Here is a 23,360-nt window from a genome sequence, read left to right as displayed (position 1 = left end):
CCGTGGTATGAAGATACCATAATAGTATTCCATGAATGGATATACCATTCACCTACAAAAGGACATTTTGGTTGTTCCCAAATTTAGCTATTACAAGTATAGCTGCTATGAACATTCAAGTACACATTCTTGGGTGTATGTAAGTTTTCATTTTCTTTCATTTCATTTGATAAGTTTCTCTGCATCTTTCCCAGCGCTGGTGGTGTGACAATTTTTTGTTTTAGCTGTTCTAATAGGTGTGTGGTGCTATGTCATTATGATCTTAATTTACGTTTCTCTAATGGATAGTGATATTGAATATCTTTCCATGTGCTTATTTGTCATCTGTTTATCCTCTTCAGGGAACTATCTCAAGTCTTTTGTCTGTTTACCAATTGGATTTGTTTTTATTGTTGAGTTTTGAGAGTTCTTTGTGTATTCTAGGTATGAGTCCTTTGTCAGGTATGTGGTTTGCAAATATTTTTTCCTGGTCTGTAAGTTATCTTTCATTTTTTAGAAGAGCCATTCCCAAAAGTTCATTTTTTATTTTGATGAAATACAATTTACTAATTTTATTTTATGGGTCATGATTTGGGTGTTATGTCTAAGAATTCTTCACCAAGCCCTAGGGCCTAAAGATTTTCTCCTATGTTTTCTTCTAAGAGTTTTATAGTTTTACATTTAAATGTGAGATTTATCTTGAGTTAGTTTTTGTATAAAATTTGAGATCTGAGTAGAAGTTCTTTTTTTTTTTTTTTTTTGGCCTATGGATATTCAATTGCTCCAGCACCATTTGTTGAAAAGACTGTCCTTCTTCTGTAGAATTGCTTTTGCATTTTTGTCAAAGATCAGTTGGCCATACTTGTGCGAGTCTGTTTCTAGGTTCTTAATTCTGTTCCACTGATCAACGATTCTCTGTCATAGATCTCTATCCTTTTCCATTAATATGTCTCTCCACCAACACCACGGAGTCTTGATTCCTATAGCTATAAAGGAAGTCTCAAAATTGGTCAGTGTGATTCCTTCAACTGTATTCTTCTGTTTCAATATTGTTTTAGCTATTATAGTTTTTTAATTGCCTTTTTAAAAAAAGATTTTATTTATTTATTTGACGGAGAGATTGAGAGAGAGCACAAGTAGGCAGAGCAGAAGGCAGAGGGAGAGGGAGAAGCAGGCCCTCTGCTGAGCAGGGAGCTGGATGTGGGGCTCGATCCCAGGATCCTGGGATCATGACCTAAGCCGAAGGCAGCCGCTTAACCGACTGAGCCACCCAGGTGCCCCTTTTATTGCCTTTTTATGTAAGTGTTAGAATAGCCTTAACTATATCTATTAAAAAACCCTGCTGGAATTTTTATAGGAATTGTATTAAAGCTACATATAAATTTGGGAAGAATTGACATCTTTATACGGTGAGTCTTCCAACCCATGAACACAGTATGTGTCTCCATTTATTTAGATCTTCTATGATATCTTTTATCAGAACTTTGAAATTATCAACATATGCATCCTGTGTGTGTTTTGTTAGATATATGCCTTGAGATTTCATTTTTGGGGACAACAGCAAAAGATATTGTGCTTTTAATTTTGGTTTCCACAGTATTTGTTGGTAATACGTAGAAATGTGATTGACATTTTTGCATTGATCTTGTATCCTTCAAAGTTGCCAAACTTGCTTATTAGTTGCAGGAGTTTTGGGGTTTTTGGTAGATTCCTTGGGATTTTTTTATGTAAATAATCATGTCATCTGAACATAGAGGTGGTTTTAATGATTCTTTCTGATCTCTGCTCCTTTTTTGGTTTATTTCTTGTATTATTGCACTGGCTAGAACTTCCTGTACTATGCTGAATTGCAGTGGTTAGAATGAACATCCTTGCCTTGTTCCCAACCTTAGAGAGAAAATATTCAGTCCATCACATTAAGTATGACACCTATAGATTTTTTTTTGTCAGTGTTCTTTACCAAGCTTGGGAAGTTCCTCTATGTTCCTAATTTTTAAAGGATTTTTATTGTGAATAGTGTTGATTTTGTCAAATACTTCTCTGGATCAATTGATATGACCATATGATTTTTCTTCTTTAGTCTGTTGATATGGTGGGTTACACTGATTTTCAAATTTTCAAGCAGCCCCTCATTGCTGAAACAACGTCTACTTGATCATGGTGTATAATTTTTGAATATATTGTTGAATTTTTTGGCTAGTATTTTGTTAAGGATTTCTGTGTCTGTATTCATGAGTGGTATGGGTCTGTAATTTTCCTTTTGGACTGTCTGTGGCTGATTTTGTTATCAGGGTAACAGTGGCCTCATAGAATGAATTGGAAAGTATTCTTCTCTTCTCTTTTCTGTAAGAGATTATATAAAGTTGGTATTAATTTTTCCTTAAATGCTTGGTAAGATTGTCCAGTGAGACCATCTAGGCCTGGAGACTTCTGATTGGGTAGTTTTCATAGTTACACATTCTTTCCTTAATAGTTATAGGGCTATCTGAAGTATCTATTTTATATTGGGTGTGTTGTGGTAGTTCATATTTTTTGGAGGAATTGGTCCATTTCATTTAAATTTTCATACTTATGTGTGTAGAGTGTTAACAGTTTTCCCTTATTACTATTATTTTTTTATTTCTTCAGGGTCTACAGTGATATCTTTTGCTTCATTGTTGATATTGGTAATTTGTATCTCCTTTTTTTGTCAGTCTTACTAGAGGTTTGTCAATTTTATTGATCTTTTCAAATGATCAGCTTTTTGTTTCATTAATATTCTCTATTGTTTTCCCATTTTCAGTTCTTTATTATCTCCTTCCTTTGCTTGATAATTTTTCATTTTTTGAAGCAGCTTAGATTACCGATTTGAGACTTGTTCTCTTTTCTACTGTAAGCATTTAGTGCTATGAATTCCTTTCTCAGCACTGCTTTAACTGTGTCCTGCAAATTTTGATATGTTATTTTCATCAGTTATATGCATTTATAAAAAATTTCATTCTTCTTTGATCCATGGATTATTCAGAAATGTGTCCTTGAGTTTCCAAGTGTTTGGAAATTTTCCTATTGCCTTTCTGTTATTGATTTCTAGTTTGTTTTTGTTGTGATCAGAGAACACAGTCTGTATGATATTAATTCTTTTAAGTTTGTTGTGGTTTTTTAGTGGTTCAGGATATGGTCTATCTTGATAACTGTACTGTGAATGCTTACGAGGAATGTACGTTCTGCTGTTGTAGGGGGAATATTGCATAAATGCCAACTGGATTCTGTTGTTTGATAGTGTTTCTGAATTCTTCCTATGTCCTTGCTGATTTTCTGTGTAGTTTTTCTATCAGTTGTTCAGAATGATATGTTGAAATCTTTAACTTTCATTATGAATTTATTTCTCATTTTATTAGTTTTCTCTTGATGAATTTTGCAGCTGTGCTCTTCGGTTTATACACATTTCTGAGTGCTGTGTCTTCTTGGCATATTAACCCTTTTATGATTATGTAATAGCTTCGATAATTTTTTTATTAATGGACTTACTTTTTAGAGTAGTTTTAGATTTAAAAAATATATCAGATAGTACAAAGTCCCCATGTATCCCTTGCACACAGTTTCCTCTATTATTAACACATGACATTTAGTATGGTACATTTGTTGCAATCAATGTTCCCATATTGATACATCGTTATTAACTGGAGTCCATACTTTATTCACATTTCCTTAGTTTTCCCCTAATGTCCTTTTTCTGCCCCAGCATCGGATCCTGGATAACAGTTATATTTAGTTATTGTATCTCCTTAACAAAATGGACTGCTTCTCAGATTTGGCTGGGACAGCTTCTCAGATTTTCCTTGTTTTTGGTGACCTTCACAGTTTTGTAGAGGTTAAGCATATTGTAGAGTGCTTCTCTATTGGAATTTGCCTCATGTTTTTCTCATGATTAGTGTGAGATTATGGGTTTTAGAAGGGAAGATCTTAGTGGTAAAGTGCCATTCTCATGACATCATATCAAGATTATAACCATCTATGTGATGTCGACTTTGATCACCTGGCCGAAGTAGTGTTTGTCAGGTTTCTCCACTGCTTTACTTGTTTACTCTTTCCAAACTATACCCTTTGGAAGGAAGTCACTATGAGCAACCCATAGTTGAGGAGGGAGCACTCAACCCCCTTGAGAGCAGAGTATCTACAAAAATTATTTGGATTTCTTCTGCAAGGGATATTTGTTTCTTTTCCCCATTCATTAATTTATGCAAACATTTATTTATAACAATATGGACTCATGGATGTTTAGTCTCTGGTAATTTTCTTTGCTCCAAAGCCTACTTTCTCTGATATTAGTATAGCCAGTCCTGCTTTCTCTTAATTAATATTTGCATGACATATATTTTTACTTCCTTTTACTTTCAAACTACCTACATTGCTATATTTGAAGTGGGTTTCTTATAGACAACATATAGTTGGGGAATGTCTTTTTCCTTTAATCTCCTACTACTTTCAACTAATGGCATTTTGACCATTTTGATCATTACATTACACTTTAATGTAATTACTGATAAGTTGGAGCTTATGCCTGACATTTTGTTTCGTTTTGTTTGATCTCTTTGTTTTTGTTTCTCTGTATTCTTTTTTCTCCCTTCCTGTGGGTTGCTTGAACTTTTCTTAAGAATTGAATTTTTACTTACCTGTAGTGTTCTTGAAGTGTCTTTCTTTGTATTGCTTTTTGAATTTTTGCTTTTTGGATCACTTTTAAAATTTTTATATGACATTATATGTACATGGAACATTATATATATGTTGTTTGTAAATATGTGTGTGTGTGTGTATGTGTGTGTGTGTGTGTCTCCACACACACACACAGAGACAGAGAACACAAACTTTCTCTCTAGGTATTACATTTTTTATACATACATACTTGTCACAGCCTACTGGTGTCAACATTTTACCAGTTTGGGTGAAATGTAGAAACCTTACTTCTTTTTAACCTACTTCATTTATAATATAATTGTCTTACATATGTTCTCTGCATACACTGAGAATTGTATCAAATAATGTTGTAGTTTTTTTGCTTCAACCATCAGACATAATTTAAAAAACTCAAGAGGAAAAGGAAGATCTATTGTGTTTACCCATATTTTTACTCTTTCTGTTATACTTTTTCTTCTTCCTGATATCATAATTCCTTCTTTTATAATTTCCTTTCTGTTTGGAGAACTTTTTTTTTTTTTTAAGATTTTATTTATTTATTTGACAGAGAGAGATCACAAGTAGACGGAGAGGCAGGCAGAGAGAGAGAGGAAGGGAAGCAGGCTTCCTGCTGAGCAGAGAGCCCGATGCGGGACTCGATCCCAGGACCCTGAGATCATGACCTGAGCCGAAGGCAGCGGCTTAACCCACTGAGCCACCCAGGCGCCCTGTTTGGAGAACTTTTTTAACCATTCACTCAGGGTAGGTTTGCTGGTGGCAAATTCTTAGTTTTCCTTTATCTGAGAATGTCCTGGTTTCCCCTTCATCCTGATGGATATTATCGCCGGACAAAGAATTTTGGGTTAACAGTTCTTTCCTTCAGCACTTGAAAAATGTTGTGCCAATACTTTCTGGCCTCTGCGGTTTCTAACAAGAAATCTTCTGTGATTCAAATTTTTTTTTTTCTTATAGGCAAGGTATCATTTCTCTCACTGCCCTTTTATTTTGTCCTCTGTATTCAGAAGTTTGAGTATCATGTGTCTTGGCAGGGATTTCTTTATGTTTATATAGTTAAGGATTTATTCATCTTCTTGAATCTGTGCATTTATGTCTTTGGGAAAAATTTAAGCCGTTATTTCTTTACTTTTTTTGAAGGTTTTATTTATTTGTCAGAGAGAGAGAGAGAGCACAAGCAGGGAGAGCAGTAGGCAGAGGGAGAAGCAGGTTCACGTTCAGCAAGGACCCCAGTGCGGGACTCGTTCCCAGGAGCCTGGGATCAAGACCTGAGCTAAAGGCAGATGCTTAACCGACTGAGCCACCCAGGCATCCAAGCCATTATTTCTTTAAATACTTTTTCAGCTCCACCTTTTTTCTCCTTTCCTTTCCTAACTTTGATAACACAGATGTTCAATATTTTGTTATAGTCTCACGTGCTTCTTAGAATCTCTTCATTTCCCCCCCACACACTGAACTGAATTGTTCACACTGAACAATTTCTGTTGTTCTATTTTTGAATTCACTGATTCTTTCCCCTGTCTCTTCCATTCTGCTGTTGAGCCCATCTATTATAATTTTTAAAACTCCAGTTATGATATTTTTGGTTTTAAATTTTTCATTTAGTTCTTTTTTATGTCTTCTATTTCTTTGATGAGGCTTTCTATGTTCTTTTATTTGTTTCTATTTTGTTTGTAATTGCTTGGGAAAGTATCTTTGTTGTTGTTGTTTTAAAAGATTTTTTTATTTATTTGACAGAGATTGAGAGAGAGAGAGAGAGAGAGCACAAGTAGGGGGAGTGGCAGGCAGAGGGTGAGGGAGAAGCAGGCTCCCCACAGAACAGGGGAAGCCCGATATGGGACTCAATACCAGGACTCTGGGATCATGACCTGAGCTGAAGGCAGTCGCTTAACCAACTAAGCCACCCAGGTACCCTTGGGGGAAGCATCTGTATGAACATCTATGTCATGTTGTTGTTGGTGTCTTTTGGTTGTCTTTTCTTATTCAAGTGGAGATTTTCCTGGCTTTTGATATAATAAGTGACTTTTTAAAAAATTGAAACCTGGACATTTGGGGTTTTATGTTATAAGACTCTGGATCTTGCTTAAATCTTGTTTTTTTTTTTTTTTTCTTTCTTTCTTTTTAATCATGCTCTGGCATGGGAGAGGGAATACCACTTCATTGCCGTCAGGTGGAATGAAAGCTGAGGTTCCTCAGTCAGCTTTCATCGGCACCTGTGGGGAGGGTTTTCTAATTACTGCTTGGCAAGGTGGAGGTTCGGGGTCTCTGCTGTGCTTCTGCTATTACCACTCTGGCTGAAAAGAGCAGGGATGCCTTGTTGTAGTTCCTCTTCTAACCTCTGCTTACAGCACAGTGTGGAGGGATTCTTGTAACTGGTGGATGGTGGTGAAAACACTGATTGTCCACTGGGGCTCCTCAGACACCACCCCAGTGGGGAAAAGAGGAGAGATCCCTTGTTATCACCAGGTGGTCAGACAGTCCAGGCTTCCCATGTGGTGTCCACGGATACTGTGTCAGACAGAGGAGGCTTGTCACCACCCAGGAGGAATGAAAGTTCTGCTTCCCAGCTTGCCCTACTCTGGAAGGGTAGAAGTCTGATTTCTGCACTTGGCCTTTGTTACCATGGGGGGTGCTGCAATTTATTGTTTTCTGTGGGGCTTGTCTGGAGTAGAGTGGTTGTTATCGAAAACTTTTCTATCTTGCAAGTTTGCCTTATTCCTGGTCCTTTGCCTGAGAGAGCAGGCTTTTCAGGAGGGTTTTTTTTTTTTTTAAACCTGTGCTGTTGATATCTCCAGGTTTTCTGCTTCTGCAGTCCTCAGTCTAGAATATATGAAGTGAAACAAAACCAAACCTCAGAGAAACTCACTGCTGTGTCAAGTCCTCGGTTTCTGATGTCTAGAGCCAGTCTGCCCTTTTCTGTCTGCTTTCCAGTCTTCTTATGTTCATTTTATATACAATGTTCAGGGGTTTTAACTGTATTTAGTAGAAGGAATAGGGAAAAATACACCAACTACATCATTCCCAAAGCAGATATTGTACTTACTTTATTTTAAAATTTCATCTTAAGATGAAAATATTTAAACATAGTCAGAAGTAGAGAGATTAGTGGAGTGAATACCCTTTACTCAGCTTCAACAATTTTCAACATTTTGCCCATCTTGTTTCCTTTATTCTCCCCACTGTGAGGTTTGTTGGAGTCTTTTAACTCAAATCCTAGAAATAATATTATCTCACTCAATGTGAGTGTGCATCTCTAATAGAAAAATGCTTTTAAAAAGATAATCACAAGCACTGGGTGTGGTGCAAAAACAATGAATGCTGTTACGCTGAAAATAAATTAAAAAATTAAAATATATATATATATAAAAAAAATTGGATGTGCAGAAAAGTGGTCAGGAACTAGATGTATTTTGAACAAAGTGTTCAAAGGATTTACTGATGAGTATATGTGAAATATGAAAAAAAAAAGAATAAGAGAGTGATTACAAAAAAAATTTTTTAAATAAATAATTTTCATTATCAAAAAAAAAGATAATCACAATGCCATTATCACATTTCACTAATTAACAATAAATCCTTGATGGACTTAAATACAAAAAATACAAATTCATATTCAAATCTCCCCAATTGTTTCAAGAAGTGTTTTTAAAATTGGTTTTCTCAAAATAGGATCCAAACCACATGTAACATTGTATTTGGTTGTTACCTCTCTTAAGTCTCTTTCAAAACCCTATAAATTTCCTAGGCCGCCACAGAAAAACAAATACTGCACGACATCACTTACATGTGGAATCTAAAAAAGTCCAACTCACAGATGCACAGAGTAGAATGGTGTTTTTCAGGGACCAGAAGGTGGGGGGAACGGGGACATGTTGGTCAAAGAGTAGTACAAAGTTTCAGTTATGCAGGATGAGTAAGTTCTGGGGATCTAACGCACATCATGGTGACTATAATTAATAACACTGTAGCGTGTACTTGAAATTTGCTGAGAGAGTAGATCTTAACTGTTCTCAACATAAGAAAGGTAACTATGTGAGCTGATGAAAATGCTAATTAACTTGATTGTGGTAATCATTTCACAATGTATACGTATATCAAAACATCATGTTGTACACCTTAAATACATACAATATTTACTTGTGAGTTAGACCTCAATAAAGCTAAAAAAGAATCTGTAAGTTTCCCATCTTTTTCTCATACTGTTTTAAATCCCAGTTACCATTGAAGAAAACAGGTCATTTTTTTTTCAATAAAATATTCCACATTCTGGGTTTGCCTGATGGTTTTTTAGTGGTGACAATGAACTTTTTCTTCTATCTCCTATATTTACCGTAAACTGGGAGTTAGAGGTAGACACTTGACTAGATCTGGGTTCAAATTTTAAAAAAATTTTTGGCACCAATATATCATAGGTGGTGCTTACATCAGGAGGCACATAATACCTAACTATCTCACTCTTAGTGATGCTATAATTGATCATTGGTTTCAGGTGATAATCAGTTTGATCCCTACATTGTAAAATTCTCTATCATCATTTGCCTGAACATTTTTCATCAATTCATGGTCATTGCCCTAGATTAGTGGTTTTCAACCAGAGATAATGGTCCTCCATAGGACATTTGACACTGTCTGAAGACATTTTTGATGACCACAACTTGGACAGCCCCCAAATAAAGACTTATCTGTCTGCAAATACCAATAGTGCTAGGGTTGAGGAACCATGGCCTAGATTTGTTATTAGGGATTGTAAATGGTGATATACTAATTCTGTTATTCCTTTTGTGTTTGCTATCTGGAATTGTTGCATAAAGAAGAATATCAACTATTTGGTTACCCTGAAATATTGTTCATAAAGGAAAGGCAAGATAAGTTCTTGATTTTTCCCTTTATTAATTTTTGCAATAATAATTTGGTGCCCTCGTATCAGCCAGGGGTAACCAATGTTTTTTAACGTCACTCTGAAATTATGTATCTCATACATCTGATGCTTAATTAATGGTAAATTTTTTTGATGTGCTTATTGTCCCAATATAGGCAAGTGGGGATTCCCCTCCATCTTGGGTCCTGTGTTCCTTTGACAAGCCTACATTAGTCTTTGATATGGCTCTTGCTTTTTGGCAAAAACAAGACGTTTTAGGCTCATTTTGTACATTTCTTGTGACAGACAGATGAACAACTATTTCTTGAAGGAGGATTGACTTCTTTTGGTGGGAAATGATATTTAGAGACCACAATCTGAGCATTAGATATACTCATTGCTACTAGGTTGTCATTGCTGGTATGTCTTTTCAGTGGACAGAGCTAGGAAACATTTATTTTTCCAGAAAGAGAAAAATAAATAGATAAGTTCATAATCTTCTGTAAGTATTTTTATTTCCCCAACTTTCTTACACAAAAGTTGGCATCTGTATACAATATTCTATACCTTGCTTTTTCTGGTTAGCAATATATCCCAGATATCATTCCCATAGAGATATCTGATTTCATAGTATTCTACATTTTAATTTACTAAAAATTTTTTCCCCAGTTTTCACTGTAATTTATTCAACTGGTCCCCTAGTTATTGACATTTGTTGGTTTTTTCCCCAGTCTTTTGTCATTATAGTGTTGCAATATAATGTTAATGTAGTGTTGCAATGAATGGCTTTGTGCATATGTCATCCTGTCCTTTTGCTGGTGTATCTTTGGGTTAGATTCCTAGAAGTGGGATTACAGAGTCAAACAGTGAATACACATGTGATTTCTCTAGATGTTGCTAAATTTCTCTCTATTAATTCCAAATTTTTTTTAAAGATTTTATTTATTTTATTTGACAGATAGAGATCACAAGTAGGCAGAGAGGCAGGCAGAGAGAGAGAGAGGAGGAAGCAGGCTCCCTGCCGAGCAGAGAGCCCGATGCGGGGCTCGATCCCAGGACCCTGGGATCATGACCTGAGCCGAAGGCAGAGGCTCTAATCCACTGAGCCACTCAGGCGCCCCTTAATTCCAAATTTTAATATAATTTTGTTTGTATTGCTTTTAGTGGTTTTAAAAGGAACCAGGTTTACTTGCAACCAGTAGTAAATAAGCCATAGAGATCTAATGCACAGTATAGTGAATACAAGCAACAACTTTATATTATAATCATCAAACTTGCTAAGAGACTAAATCTTAACTATTCCACCACAAAAAGAAATGATAATTATATGATGTGATAGAAGTGCTATCACTACAATGGCAATCATATTACAACAGAGAAATGTATCAAATCAACATGTTGGGCACTTTATATGATTTTATATGTCAGACACATTTCACTAAAAATAAACCAAATAAATAAAAACTTTTAAAAATTAAAAAAATTAAAAAGGAATAAAATTTTGAAAAAGAACACAAAGTGTGATTGGGATTTTTAACTACCAGTTTTGGTAACAAGATGTACCCTTCCCACGCTTCAAACTTGAAAGAGACATTTAGGACAAACACAAGAAGTCAGATTCCACACTTCAGTGAGTAAAATTGGAGAATGTGTTGTTGATTGTGTTTCTGTCGAAGCTCAGGCCCAGGGCCCTGCTGCATCCCGCAGGGCTGACCTCCAGCACCAGACCCAGATTTGGGGATTCCCGAGTTTCCTTAGAGGACAGGGATACAAGGGTTGGTTGCTTGGCCCGATGCTGTGCTGGAACACAGGAGGCCATTCAGAGGCCGGAGTATGAAGCCGATAAATAAGGAATCAGAAGTGTAAGTCATATGGGGCAGAGGTCTGAAGGATGATAGAGTTGCTAAAGGCCCAGGGAAGCTGAGGCACAGACTACCTCAGGCAGCAAAAGCTGCGGGAATGGCTGGTTAGAATAGGATACAGTGTAACCTACATCATTGAGGTTGATGTACATCCCTCACAACCATGACATTGCTCTCTTGGTGAGCCTCCTTTTTTTTCGGCCAGAGAAGGGCCCCAGCCACTGGAATCACAGATATATAGGCTACCTGGGGCTAGATGTGTACTTAAAGGAGACCTTGAATTCTTCCATTTTGTACCCCTTGCACACCACTCGGCCTGCTGCTTCCTTCTGTAGGGCTGGCACCTTCTGGATCCCGATGAGCCCTTTCCTCATTCTCCTGGTTGTTGGTGTGGCTTTGGGGATGCAGGGTGTGAAGCTTGTCCTGCTGCAATGGCAAGTAGGGGCCTCTGAGCTGGATCCCTGGACATCATGAATGGGCTGGTAGGGGGGCTATTCCTGAGCTTAGCAAAGTGGTCTAGATGAGATGGGAAGAGCCCTCCTGACCAGCTCCTAGACCCAAGGGCTCTGGTGCTGAGTGTACTTGCCGTTCCCCCCTGCAAGTGAAAACTTGCAGATGATGAATGGGATGTCAGGGGCCTGGATAAAGTAGGTGTCAGACCTCATGGTTGATGGTAGGTATCTTCTGAATGGGAACAGGTATAGAAGCAGAGAGTAAGCACAAGGGAAGTCAAGCTACTTAAGGATTTTGTGCTGCATTTGTACAGTGAGAATAGTATCAGTACCTACCTCATCAGGGTGTTAGGAGGTTTATGTAACTTAGTAAAATACTCCTAAAAGTGCCTGGCATAATAAACCATCAATAAATGTTAATTATTTGATTATAATTATTGTGTGTAAATCAGGAATCATATCATGCCAATCCCTTGCTACTCCCCAGCCAAATGATTCCCACTGCTTGTGGGAGAATATTAAAAATCTTATACAATGGTCTGCAAGGTTGCAGGTGATCTGGTCCCTGCTTGTGTCTCTATCCTCATCTTATATCACGCTCCTCGTTCTTGATCACCAAACTCAAGCCATTCTGGCCTTATTTTCATTTCTTAAAATTATGAAGCTCCTTTTGGCCTCAGGACCTTTGCACTTGCTCTATGCTTTTGTAATTAGGAAAAAAAAAAAGTTTAAAAAAGACACTAAATTCCAGAATCAAGAGAAGTTTGAGAATATTGACTACATAATAATCTTAAACATCATAAGGTTAAAAAATGAAATAAAATACAACAGTCAAATGACAAATGGGAAAAATATACTAGAGTATGACCGATGAAGGGTTAATAGCCTAGTGGTAAAGAATCCAAACTCTAGATTCTGACCACTGGGTTTGAATCCCAGGTCCATCATTTATTGGCTGTGTGACCTTGAGCATCACTCAATTTCTCTGTGTCTCACATTCCTCACCTCTAAAACGAGGATGATAACAATGACAACACCGACTTCCTAAAATTGGAGTAAAGGTTAAACCTGCCATATAAGTGTCACTTATTATTGTTAATAAGAAGCCAAAAAATAGGCAAATGATGTGAACAGATAGTTCACATGAGCAGTAATACGAAATAGCCAATAAACATTTGAAACTACGGTCATCTTCACCCATAATGAAAAGAATGCATTCGTTTATTTCACAAATGCATTAAGTGCCAAAGAGGCACTGGGAATAGTGAACATCTTACTCTCGTGGCGTTTATAGTCTTTTTTTTTTATGTGTGTGTAATATTTAACACATCATGTGGTGATAGTGTTTTGAAGGAAAAGCAGATATGGGGTGTTATTTTACATAGAGAGCAAGGAAAGACTCTGGTATTTAAGCAGCAATCTGAAGTGAGGGAGAAAGCATGAGGATTTCTAGGGGAAGAGCTTTCCAAGCAGAAAGAACAGTAAAGACACAGGTTTGGAAGCAGGAGCCAGCTTAGCTTTTTGAAGGAACAACAATAAATCCAGTTTGTTTCGGGCAAGGCTGAGTTGAGAGGAAGTGAAGTCTAAGAGACTGTGGTCAGACTCTATAGGCTTTAAAGGCTAGGATAGGGGGCGCCTGGGTGGCTCAGTGGGTTAAGCCGCTGCCTTCGGCTCAGGTCATGATCTCGGGGTCCTGGGATCGAGTCCCGCATGGGGCTCTTTGCTCAGCAGGGAGCCTGCTTCCCTCTCTCTCTCTCTCTCTCTGCCTGCCTCTCCACCTACTTGTGATCTCTCTCTGTCAAATAAATTAAAAAAAAAATCTTAAAGGCTAGGATAGGACTTGGGACATGATTAGGAGTGAACTAGAAAGCTTGCTATCATTTAGAACTGTAATCACCTATACATGACTGCGATCCAAATAACAAAGGCTCAAACAGGATAATGTTTCAAGTGTGTTATTGATTCTGACACTATCGACTGCAAGACACCCCATTACTGTATGTACCACCAAGAAAGGAAAAAAAATGCCACCAAATATAATCATAAACTGTCAAAGATTTCAGAGATGCTGAAACAAGAAGAGGTGTACCTCTTATCTTAGAGTTGGTAAAATATGGCTTTTTTTTTTTCTCTCGTAAGAATAGGTCCAGAGGTAATCCGTTTTCTGGTGGCAGGATGGCTACTCAGCTATAACCATTATATCCTCATTTTCAGGAGGAAGAAGGAGAAACTAGGAAGGGGGAAGATGCCTTTTTTTCTTCTGTATTGATTTTGTGAAAGTCTCCCCCTTAAAACCCACTGGAATTTTTATTGGCATTGCAATGGCTGTGTAGATCCACTTGGAGAAAACGGCCGATGCCCAATATAGAGTGCTACATTGTAGCTCAATATGTATGTTACAGTCTCATTTATATTTCATAAAAGGTTAAATGTATAAGAATAAAGGTATAAGGATAAATGGATAAATGGATAAGATAAATACCTAAGATAAATGTATAAGAGAAAAGGATAAATGTATATAACACCCACTCCCCCTGCTTGTATCTGCATTGAAAAGTTCACAAAGCATACATAAGAAACTGTTAACAAGTAGTCATTTCAGGGGAATAGATTGGGTGTGATTGGCAGGAACACGAGAGGCTTTAACCTTTTGTGTTATGCCTTCTTCTGAACCCTTTTTAAAAACCACAAATATTGGGGGCACCTGGGTGTTGCAGTCAGTTAAGCCTCCGGTTCAGGTCCTGATCTTAGGGTCATGAGATTGAGCTCCAAGATTGGGGCTGCCCGTGAAGTCTGCTTCAGATTCTCTGCCTCTGCCCCTCCCCCAAAGTGCTCGCTCACTCTCTCTCAAATAAAGTCTTTTTTTTTTTTAAGAGATTTTATTTATTTGGCAGAGAGAGACACAGCGAGAGAGGAAACGCAAGTAGGGGGAGTGGGAGAGGGAGAAGTAGGCTCCCCGTGGAACAGGGAGCCTGATGTGGGGCTTCATCCCAGAACCCCTGGATCACGACCTGAGCCACGATCAGATGCTTAATGACTGAGCCACCCAGGCGCCCCTCAAATAAAGTCTTTTTTAAAAAGCCCCACAAATATTGTATATATTAGTGTTATGATAACAAATATAAACCAGCAAACTTAAAAGTGGATTGTGTATTACCCGGGGATAGAGGTATTCTTTATGGGGTAAATTAGCAGACTTTTAAGAGAATCAACTTCTACTATCCTCAAATTTCATATTTCCTAAAATCAATCTGCCAGCGAACACATATGTGGTGGCAGAATCAAGCTGGTTCTCTCTTCCATCTCCTCTTTCGCAATGGTCCTTTTTGCATTTTACAAAACAAAGCATACCTTTCACCTATCCTGATTCTTACTTGGGTGCACTGCCCCAAGGTATAAAACCCACAGGGCTCCAGAGAGACAGTGCTGAACACTGTTGTCAAGGGTGAAGAAAAAAAAATTGCTCTAACAAATGAATGGGGATCAAATCCTTTTGCAATTCAGATGGCTTCGCATAAAACTGAAGGAAAACCCCATGGAGCTGTCAGCTGATAAATCAGGAAAAATAATTTTGAAGACAAATCATTGTGTAATCCTCCCCCCTGCCCCACAGATCTCCAAAGGAATTCAGAGACTTGAGTAACATTGCTAAAACAAATGTCCATTCCCTTTTAGTTATTTATATAACCAAGGTTCCTGTGTGCTAACGTTTAATCAAACACAAAGTAGAAAAAGAACTGATGCTGAATCCTGTCTCATTCTAGTGATAAGCAATATTTATCCATAGAGACACCCATTAACTTTTTTCCAAAAAAGACCTCTATCTTTAATACATTTTAATTTTTACATTTAATAATTACCTACCAGAATTTTAATATACTTACAATTTTTTGCTCCATCACATTCTAATACTAATTGTCATAGTAACTCAAGCAAGAGTAAATTTTGACACAACACTTAGAGCTTTAGGTTCACAGGAACATTAAAAAAGCATTTAAATAGAAAAATATGTTTACATATTTTGCTGCAGGGAAAGATGATAGGATTATCAATAAAGTCATTTTGAGTGCAAAAATATATATTATGTGGGTAAAATTCTATTAGAATAGAATGAAGAACTTAGGGAGAAAAGGAAAAATGTACAGCTGCCAACCATCAAGAACTCGTCTGTGAATTTTTAAAATGAATGATGGTGGCTTTCAAATCATTAAGGTAATTAGGTTCCACTAATTTCATGTAAAATTGTAACATAACAATTTTGTTTGTGAATGTTAGTATTTGTCAGGATTCACATTATTTGCAGCTGACATTTTTGATGCAAAATTTTAGATGTCAACACAAAAAGATGTGTAAAGGAGCCCAAGGTTAAAAAATATTTTTAGAGTGTATTTGGATATAAACCAATAGTTTTAGAGAAACGTACAAAACGTATGTTCAAAGAAGTGTCATATACGCTTTTGCCACCTTGTGGTCAGAACCATGTTCAACCCCAGTCGCCTCAACTATAATGAGGAGGGGTCTCTCCTAAGTCAGCCCCTTTTGCTAGCCTTCAGTCAGGTCTTTGTGAGGTAGACGCAGTGACATTTGCCAGGACTGAATGGAGACACATGCAAGCAGGCTGACGCACACCCCCCAAGGCACGTGATTCACAGCAAAAGCAACATGCAATCAGGAAAAAAACGTTAAGGAAGTACAACAAAATTTTGACTTTTCTCATGAGGACTACTTAAAAAAAATCAAATGTCAAACTGCTTCCGATATTTTTTTTCTCGATTCTTTTGTTTTTGGTGCCTCTTCTCTGCTGGTGACCCAGACACTTCCTTAGTCTGCCTTTTGGGGAACCCAGCCCTGATTGTGGCCATGGAGCCAGCTTGTTTGGTTCTGCGCTGCCTACAGCTCGCAGTACAACATCCAGCTCTGGGCTGGAGCCGAATACCCCTTCGCTGGGCGAATGATGGCAGAGTCTCAGGACTTCCGAACCTGCTGGACATGTGGGCTTCTGCAGGAGCTTGATTGGGAAGGCAGTCAGGTTGCCATGGTTAGTCATCAAGGGTGGAGGGTAGACAGTCTTAGGCACACGGAGATCTTTCGATCTTTTTGATGTCTGTCACTTTGCGGAGGTGGGATGACCGTACCCTCTCCAGCCTCACTCTGCTCCATGACCTCAGTCATTTTCAGCAGCGGCAGCAGCGTGGGGTGGGGGGGGGGCTGGGAGCAGGAGGATTCCTTCAGTGGGTGTGCTAGTTGCAGTTCCTCCAGTTGCAGGCCACAAAGGGCAGGCATTTATTGGAAGGATGCTGGGGTGTTTCAAGGAATTGAAGCAAGATTTGGCTTAGGAAGGCAGGGCACCAGGGCAACTCCTGGGGACTTTAGCTGTATGGGAACCAAGCATCCTATCCTTCAGGGCTCCTAATTCTTGACAACCAACTCCTGACACTAACCCCGGGAAGGCCGAGATACCACCTCCTCCCTGCAGGAAGGGGCTAGGCTGCGGGGCCATGTCCAGTGCTAAGCAAGCAGAAGTCCGCTAGGGTATACTCAGCCAGCACGGCCCCACGAGCCAGGCCGTGTGTACCGGGCCAAGGCCAGCCATCCCAGGACTCAGGGAACGGACTCTTCCTAGAACACCCTCTTCTCGATCTTTGAACACCGGCTATCTCCTTTCCAGCTCTGTCCTGACTCCCTGGGACCAGCACCTGTGGCCACTTTGGCTAAGTGCCAGCAGCTCTGCGGGCAGGAGCTCTCCGAGGCCCCCAGACCCAGGCCTGCCCCTACCCTGCCAGCAGCTCCACTACCGACGCTGTTCTTTGCCCCCGCCCCTCCCCAACTCCCACCTGCTGCCCACCCTCCCTGCCCCGGGGCTCTGCCAGCCTCAAGGGGCTTGGGGCGGTTTCTTCCCTTTTCTCAGCTGTAGGGGAGGTGCGGGCAGTAGGCTCGGCCTCGTGGTGCCTTGTCCCTCCCGCTGCCCCCGGGCTGCTCAGCGTTCCCTGGGCCAGAAGGCTGACTGCCAAATCCTCCTCATGCCCTCCCCCGCCCCCCGCCCGCGGCCTTGGGAACCCGAGGAGGAGGTGAGGGGCAGGCACAGATTCCGCAGAGCACCGATAAGATGGGCAAAGGGACGTGCCTCCTCGGACCCAGCGGCCTTGGGAGCTCGGCCCCTCGGGATCTGGGGTCCAGGCCCGTCCCCAGATTGGCCCTGGGGCTTCGTCCTTCTCGGGAGGGGCAGAACCCGGGGTGGGAGGGGAGCCTGGCACGGGGCTGGGGGCAGGCTCAGCTGTGGAGATGATGGCCTATCACGGTCTCTGACTGCTTCTCAGGACCTGACTTCTGAGGGGCCATTTCGCAGCCCCAGAGACGTTTCTGGACTTGGCGATTCCTCAGTCCCTGGCCCCGCAGTGCTGGGGGAAGCTGCATGGACGAGGGGAAGGACGACGAGAGGGGAGGAGACGATGAAGGGGGTCAGAGCTGCGATTGGAGCCGAGAACTGGAAGCGCCTTAAAGAGACTGCGCGGTCCCCGCCCCCCTTCCCGCCAGCCTCAATGAATTAGAGCTGTGTTTCCCAAACTTGCCTGATCATAAGAATCCTCTCGGGCCCCAGTTAAAGATACAGGTTCCGGAGCGCCTCCCTTCGCGATTCTGATTCAGTAGGTCTGCGGGTGGAGCCGAGGAATCTGTAATTTTAACACGCTCCCCACGTGATTCTCGTGAACAAGCAAGTTTGGGAAATACTGAATTAAAGGAAACGGGGCCTGGCTGCCGAAGCGGCCTCCGCTAGGGGGCTACGGCGGGAGGATTCCCGGGGGGCGTCGCCTGCTTCCGCCGCCGCCTCCTTCAGTGAAAGTCCCTTTTGGGTCCAGCTGTCACAGCCGCCGCGCTCCCTCAGGCCGGGCGGGGGACACCCCAGGTCTGCGTGGCCCCCGCGCCGCCACGCCCAGTGGCCGCCCGAGCCCTGCGAGCAGGGGGAGGAGCCGCCGCCAGTGGAGGCGGAGGAGGTAGAGGAGGCGGAGACGGCGGAGACGGCGGAGAAGGCGGAGAGGAAGGTGGAGGCGGAGGCGAAGGTGGAGGGGAAGGTGGAGGCGGCGGGGAAGGTGGAGGCGGCGGGGAAGGTGGACGCCGCCGGGAAGGTGGAGACCGCGGAGGGTCCGGGCCGCCGGCTTGAGCTCAAGCTGGAGCCCGAACCCGAGCCGATACCGGAGGCGGAGCAGGAGCCGAAGGGGGAGCCGAAGCAGGAGCTGGAGGATGAGAACCCAGCGCGGAGCGGCGGTGGCGGCAGCAGCGACGAGGTTCCTCCCCCCACCCTTCCCTCCGACCCCCCGCGGGCCCCCGATCCCTCTCCGCGGCGCAGTCGTGCCCCCCGCCGCCGACCCCGGCCACGGCCACAGACCCGGCTCCGTACCCCGCCGCAGCCTAGGCCACGGCCCCCGCCCCGGCCCCGGCCCCGGCGCGGCCCTGGGGGCGGATGCCTGGATGTGGATTTCGCTGTGGGTCCACCAGGCTGTTCCCACGTGAACAGCTTTAAGGTGGGAGAGAACTGGAGGCAGGAACTGCGGGTGATCTACCAGTGCTTCGTGTGGTGTGGAACCCCAGAGACCAGGAAAAGCAAGGCAAAGTCGTGCGTCTGCCATGTGTGTGGCACCCATTTGAACAGACTTCACTCTTGCCTTTCCTGTGTCTTCTTTGGCTGCTTCACAGAGAAACACATTCACGAGCACGCTGAGACGAAGCAACACAACTTAGCCGTAGACCTTTATTATGGAGGTATATACTGCTTTATGTGTAAGGACTACGTATATGACAAAGACATTGAGCAAATTGCCAAAGAAGAGCAAGGAGAGGCTTTGAAATTACAAGCCTCCACCTCAACCGAGGTTTCTCACCAGCAGTGTTCAGTGCCGGGACTCGGGGAGAAGTACCCGACCTGGGAGACGACCAAACCCGAGTTAGAACTGCTGGGACACAACCCAAGGAGGAGGAGAATCACGTCGAGCTTCACCATCGGCTTAAGAGGACTGATCAATCTCGGCAACACGTGCTTTATGAACTGCATCGTCCAGGCCCTCACCCACACGCCCATCCTGAGAGATTTCTTCCTCTCTGACCGGCACAGATGTGAAATGCCAAGCCCTGAGTTGTGTCTGGTCTGTGAGATGTCATCGCTTTTTCGGGAGCTGTACTCTGGAAACCCGTCTCCTCACGTTCCTTACAAGTTGCTGCACCTGGTATGGATACACGCCCGTCACTTAGCAGGATACAGGCAACAGGATGCCCACGAGTTCCTCATTGCGGCCTTAGATGTCCTGCACAGGCACTGCAAAGGGGATGACGCTGGGAAGGCCGCCAACAATCCCAACCACTGTAACTGCATCATAGACCAAATCTTCACAGGTGGCCTGCAGTCCGATGTCACCTGTCAAGCCTGCCATGGTGTCTCCACCACCATAGACCCATGCTGGGACATCAGTTTGGACTTGCCTGGCTCTTGTACCTCCTTCTGGCCCATGAGCCCAGGGAGGGAGAGCAGTGTGAATGGGGAAAGCCACCTGCCAGGAATCACCACCCTCACGGACTGCCTGCGAAGGTTTACGAGGCCAGAGCACTTGGGAAGCAGTGCCAAAATCAAGTGTGGTAGTTGCCAAAGCTACCAGGAATCTACCAAACAGCTCACCATGAATAAGTTACCCGTTGTTGCCTGTTTTCATTTCAAACGGTTTGAACACTCAGCCAAGCAGAGGCGCAAGATCACTACCTACATATCCTTCCCTCTGGAGCTGGATATGACACCGTTCATGGCCTCGAGTAAAGAGAGCAGGATGAATGGACAGTTGCAGCTGCCAACCAACAGTGCAAACGATGAGAATAAGTATTCCTTGTTTGCTGTGGTTAATCACCAAGGAACCTTGGAGAGTGGCCACTACACCAGCTTCATCCGGCACCACAAGGACCAGTGGTTCAAGTGTGATGATGCCGTCATCACCAAGGCCAGTATCAAGGACGTTCTGGACAGTGAAGGGTATTTACTGTTCTATCACAAACAGGTCCTGGAACATGAGTCAGAAAAAGTGAAAGAAATGAGTACACAAGCCTACTGAAGCGATACGCAGACCTACCTGTCATGGGAGATGGCAACCCCCGTCCGACAACTGGCATCGAGATTTAAAGGACCTACTTGCGTGGCCCATGGGCCCGACAGAGTAAGAATTGAACAGTACCCAGTGTCTGAGAGGTCCTGGTTGGAAGAGAAATAGACGGGGCGGGAGAAGAGGCTCTAGTCTAAGCAGTCCCTTGAAGGAAAATTCAATGGCAGGAATGCTCTAGGCAGGGAAGGCAGGAGCAGGGAAATCCCGACACTGGTACATATCCTATATTCCTCCAAAAGATTGTGTGGGAAAGTGTGGGGTGGGAGGGGGGTGGTGTGGGGGGGTGTGTGCCCTTGTAACCGTAAAACATCTTTCTCCATGGGTGTTTCAGCTTCAACTGACCAATCACATAACAGTTATATGTTCGGCAGTGGGGGTGTGGGTGGAAAGAAAAGTATACAAATGCAGCCCATGACCTATATGGGTATGAAAGCGGAAAAGTGGAGGAGGCAAGGATATCTCATTGACAAACACCTTTGCCAGTTTCTTTGTATTCGTGATTTTTTGTGCTATTAAATGCAGTATTAAAAAAAAAAAAAGCCCGTGGGGCTAGTGAAAGGAGAAGAAAGAAGGGGGCTTGTATAAGGGGAGCGATTGCTCCAAAAGTAGAGAAGACAAAAAAAAAAAAATCCTGTAAGATAAGCGACCAGCACAGAAAGGCCTCAGCTAAGAGTATAGTGTGTGAGTGTTAAAAAAAAGAAAAAGCTGTATGATATACTTGAGCAAATCAATGAACCTCTTTGCGATTGTTTTCTCATCTGTACAATGCAGATAATTCCTACCTTAAAGGGTTATTGTTAAAGATTAAATGATATAAAATGTGTCAAAGTATAAAGTAAAAGGCTTGGAACTTTGTAGGGGCTCAGTAAACGTTTGTTGGATCTAAAACTTCTTTGGACCAGGACCAGAATGCATCAGAGGTGAGGATCAGTCCTCCCTGAGACCGTGGACGGAACGGACACGCATCGTGTCACGTGCAGTATCTCTCTCTCTCTCTCTCTCACTCACACACACACACACACACACACACACACTTATAACCCTCCAACACTGTCTGCCTGGACCGCTAAGACAATGGAGTCAACTATGGTCCCCATATAAGCGCATTACAACCAGTGCCACGCCAGGGGAGGGGGGAGAGTTCCCCAACTGTCTCCCAAAGTCATTCCGTCCATTTGGAAGACCATCGTGGTGTTTTCATGACTCATCACCCTTGTGATGGGACTCTCAGGGCCAGTATGCTGCCAGGCTTCCTCATGAGTGTGTTTGCTGGCCCTTGCCTTCCCTGAGCATTATGCCTGTGGCTATAAGATCCACCTGCAGGCATAGATCCATAGGACTATTTTCCAAAGCTTGCCGGTCTGCCAGCCCAGGGATATCGATGGAGTGGCACCTTGGTCTCTAAGCCAGAACAGATAAGACAGATGAGATGTGCCCAGGAGGGGGTGAGCACTGGCGCTTCCTTCTTTTCTCTCTAGTGCCAGGTACAAAGGGACCTATAACCTAGAAAATCTTGGGGGGAGGGAAACTGGATCAGACCCATGGGGCTTGGATCCACTGGCTCTGGTAAAAGGCTGGCCCCCCACCCTCACCCCTGGGGCTTCCCAAGTCTACTTTCTGGTCCACTCCTTTGGGAATACAGATTTATTTCTGTGGTTGTGGGTGCATCCCCAATGGGCTCACAGATTTTTCTTTAGGATGGGGTTGTGGCTCTTCTCGTACCTGGAACTGCATACTCGGCCCTGGCCCAGAGTAAGAGATAGTCAAAACACTTAACTGGGTGACTCAAGCAATACACCTTCCTTTCATAACCGAATTTTTGCCAACACCCAGGGCCCATGATCCTTCAGGAGAATATGTCAAAAGTGTTATTTTCGGTATCTTGTAGGATGGGGGAGATCAAACAATGAGAGGCCTCAGGTGTCACTTGGCAACTTAATGCAGGGTATCTGACCACCTCTTGGGAAGACAGCCATGTCCTCACTCCTCATCTCTGTCACAGGAAGAGCTCAGGAAGCCATGTGCCACCAGCCTCTGATTGCTTACAGAAACTCTCTTGCATTTTTCAGCTTGTTTAGTTGGAAATGGTTTAAACCCAGGGCTAAGTGGCAAAAGTAAAAATAGTATAGAGAACATCTGTATACCCTTTACCAGATTCACCGATTGCTAACACGTATGCACACTCCTAAGTAAGTGTGTGTGTGTGTGTATCTGGACCATATGATGGTAAGTTACATGCATCGTAGCCCTTTGTGCCTAATGTACCTCAGCATGCATTGCCTACCAATGGGCATGTTCTCTACATCACGGTATATAGGTAAGAGCATCAGTAAATTTAACATTGATCTGGGGCCGCCTGGGTGGCTCAGTTGGTTGAGCGACTGCCTTCAGCTCAGGTCATGAT

The 23,360-nt window shown here is 42.4% G+C and overlaps 1 protein-coding gene across 1 annotated transcript; it reads left to right on the top strand.

The window, feature by feature from the left end:
• Nucleotides 1-17,925: 17,925 nt before the first annotated feature.
• Nucleotides 17,926-21,590, top strand: USP27X (ubiquitin specific peptidase 27 X-linked). The gene is made up of 2 exons (XM_047715125.1): nt 17,926-18,053; nt 18,559-21,590. The coding sequence occupies exons 1-2, from the start codon at nt 17,926-17,928 to the stop codon at nt 20,906-20,908; spliced, it is 2,478 nt and encodes an 825-aa protein (XP_047571081.1). The 3' UTR covers nt 20,909-21,590.
• The last annotated feature ends 1,770 nt before the right edge of the window (nt 21,591-23,360 follow it).

The sequence above is a fragment of the Lutra lutra genome, chromosome X, assembly GCF_902655055.1.
Source record: "Lutra lutra chromosome X, mLutLut1.2, whole genome shotgun sequence".
NCBI classification, from domain to species: Eukaryota; Metazoa; Chordata; class Mammalia; order Carnivora; family Mustelidae; genus Lutra; species Lutra lutra.
Note: the sequence above shows the minus strand (reverse complement) of the source record. Positions and strands in the feature narration are given on the sequence as shown.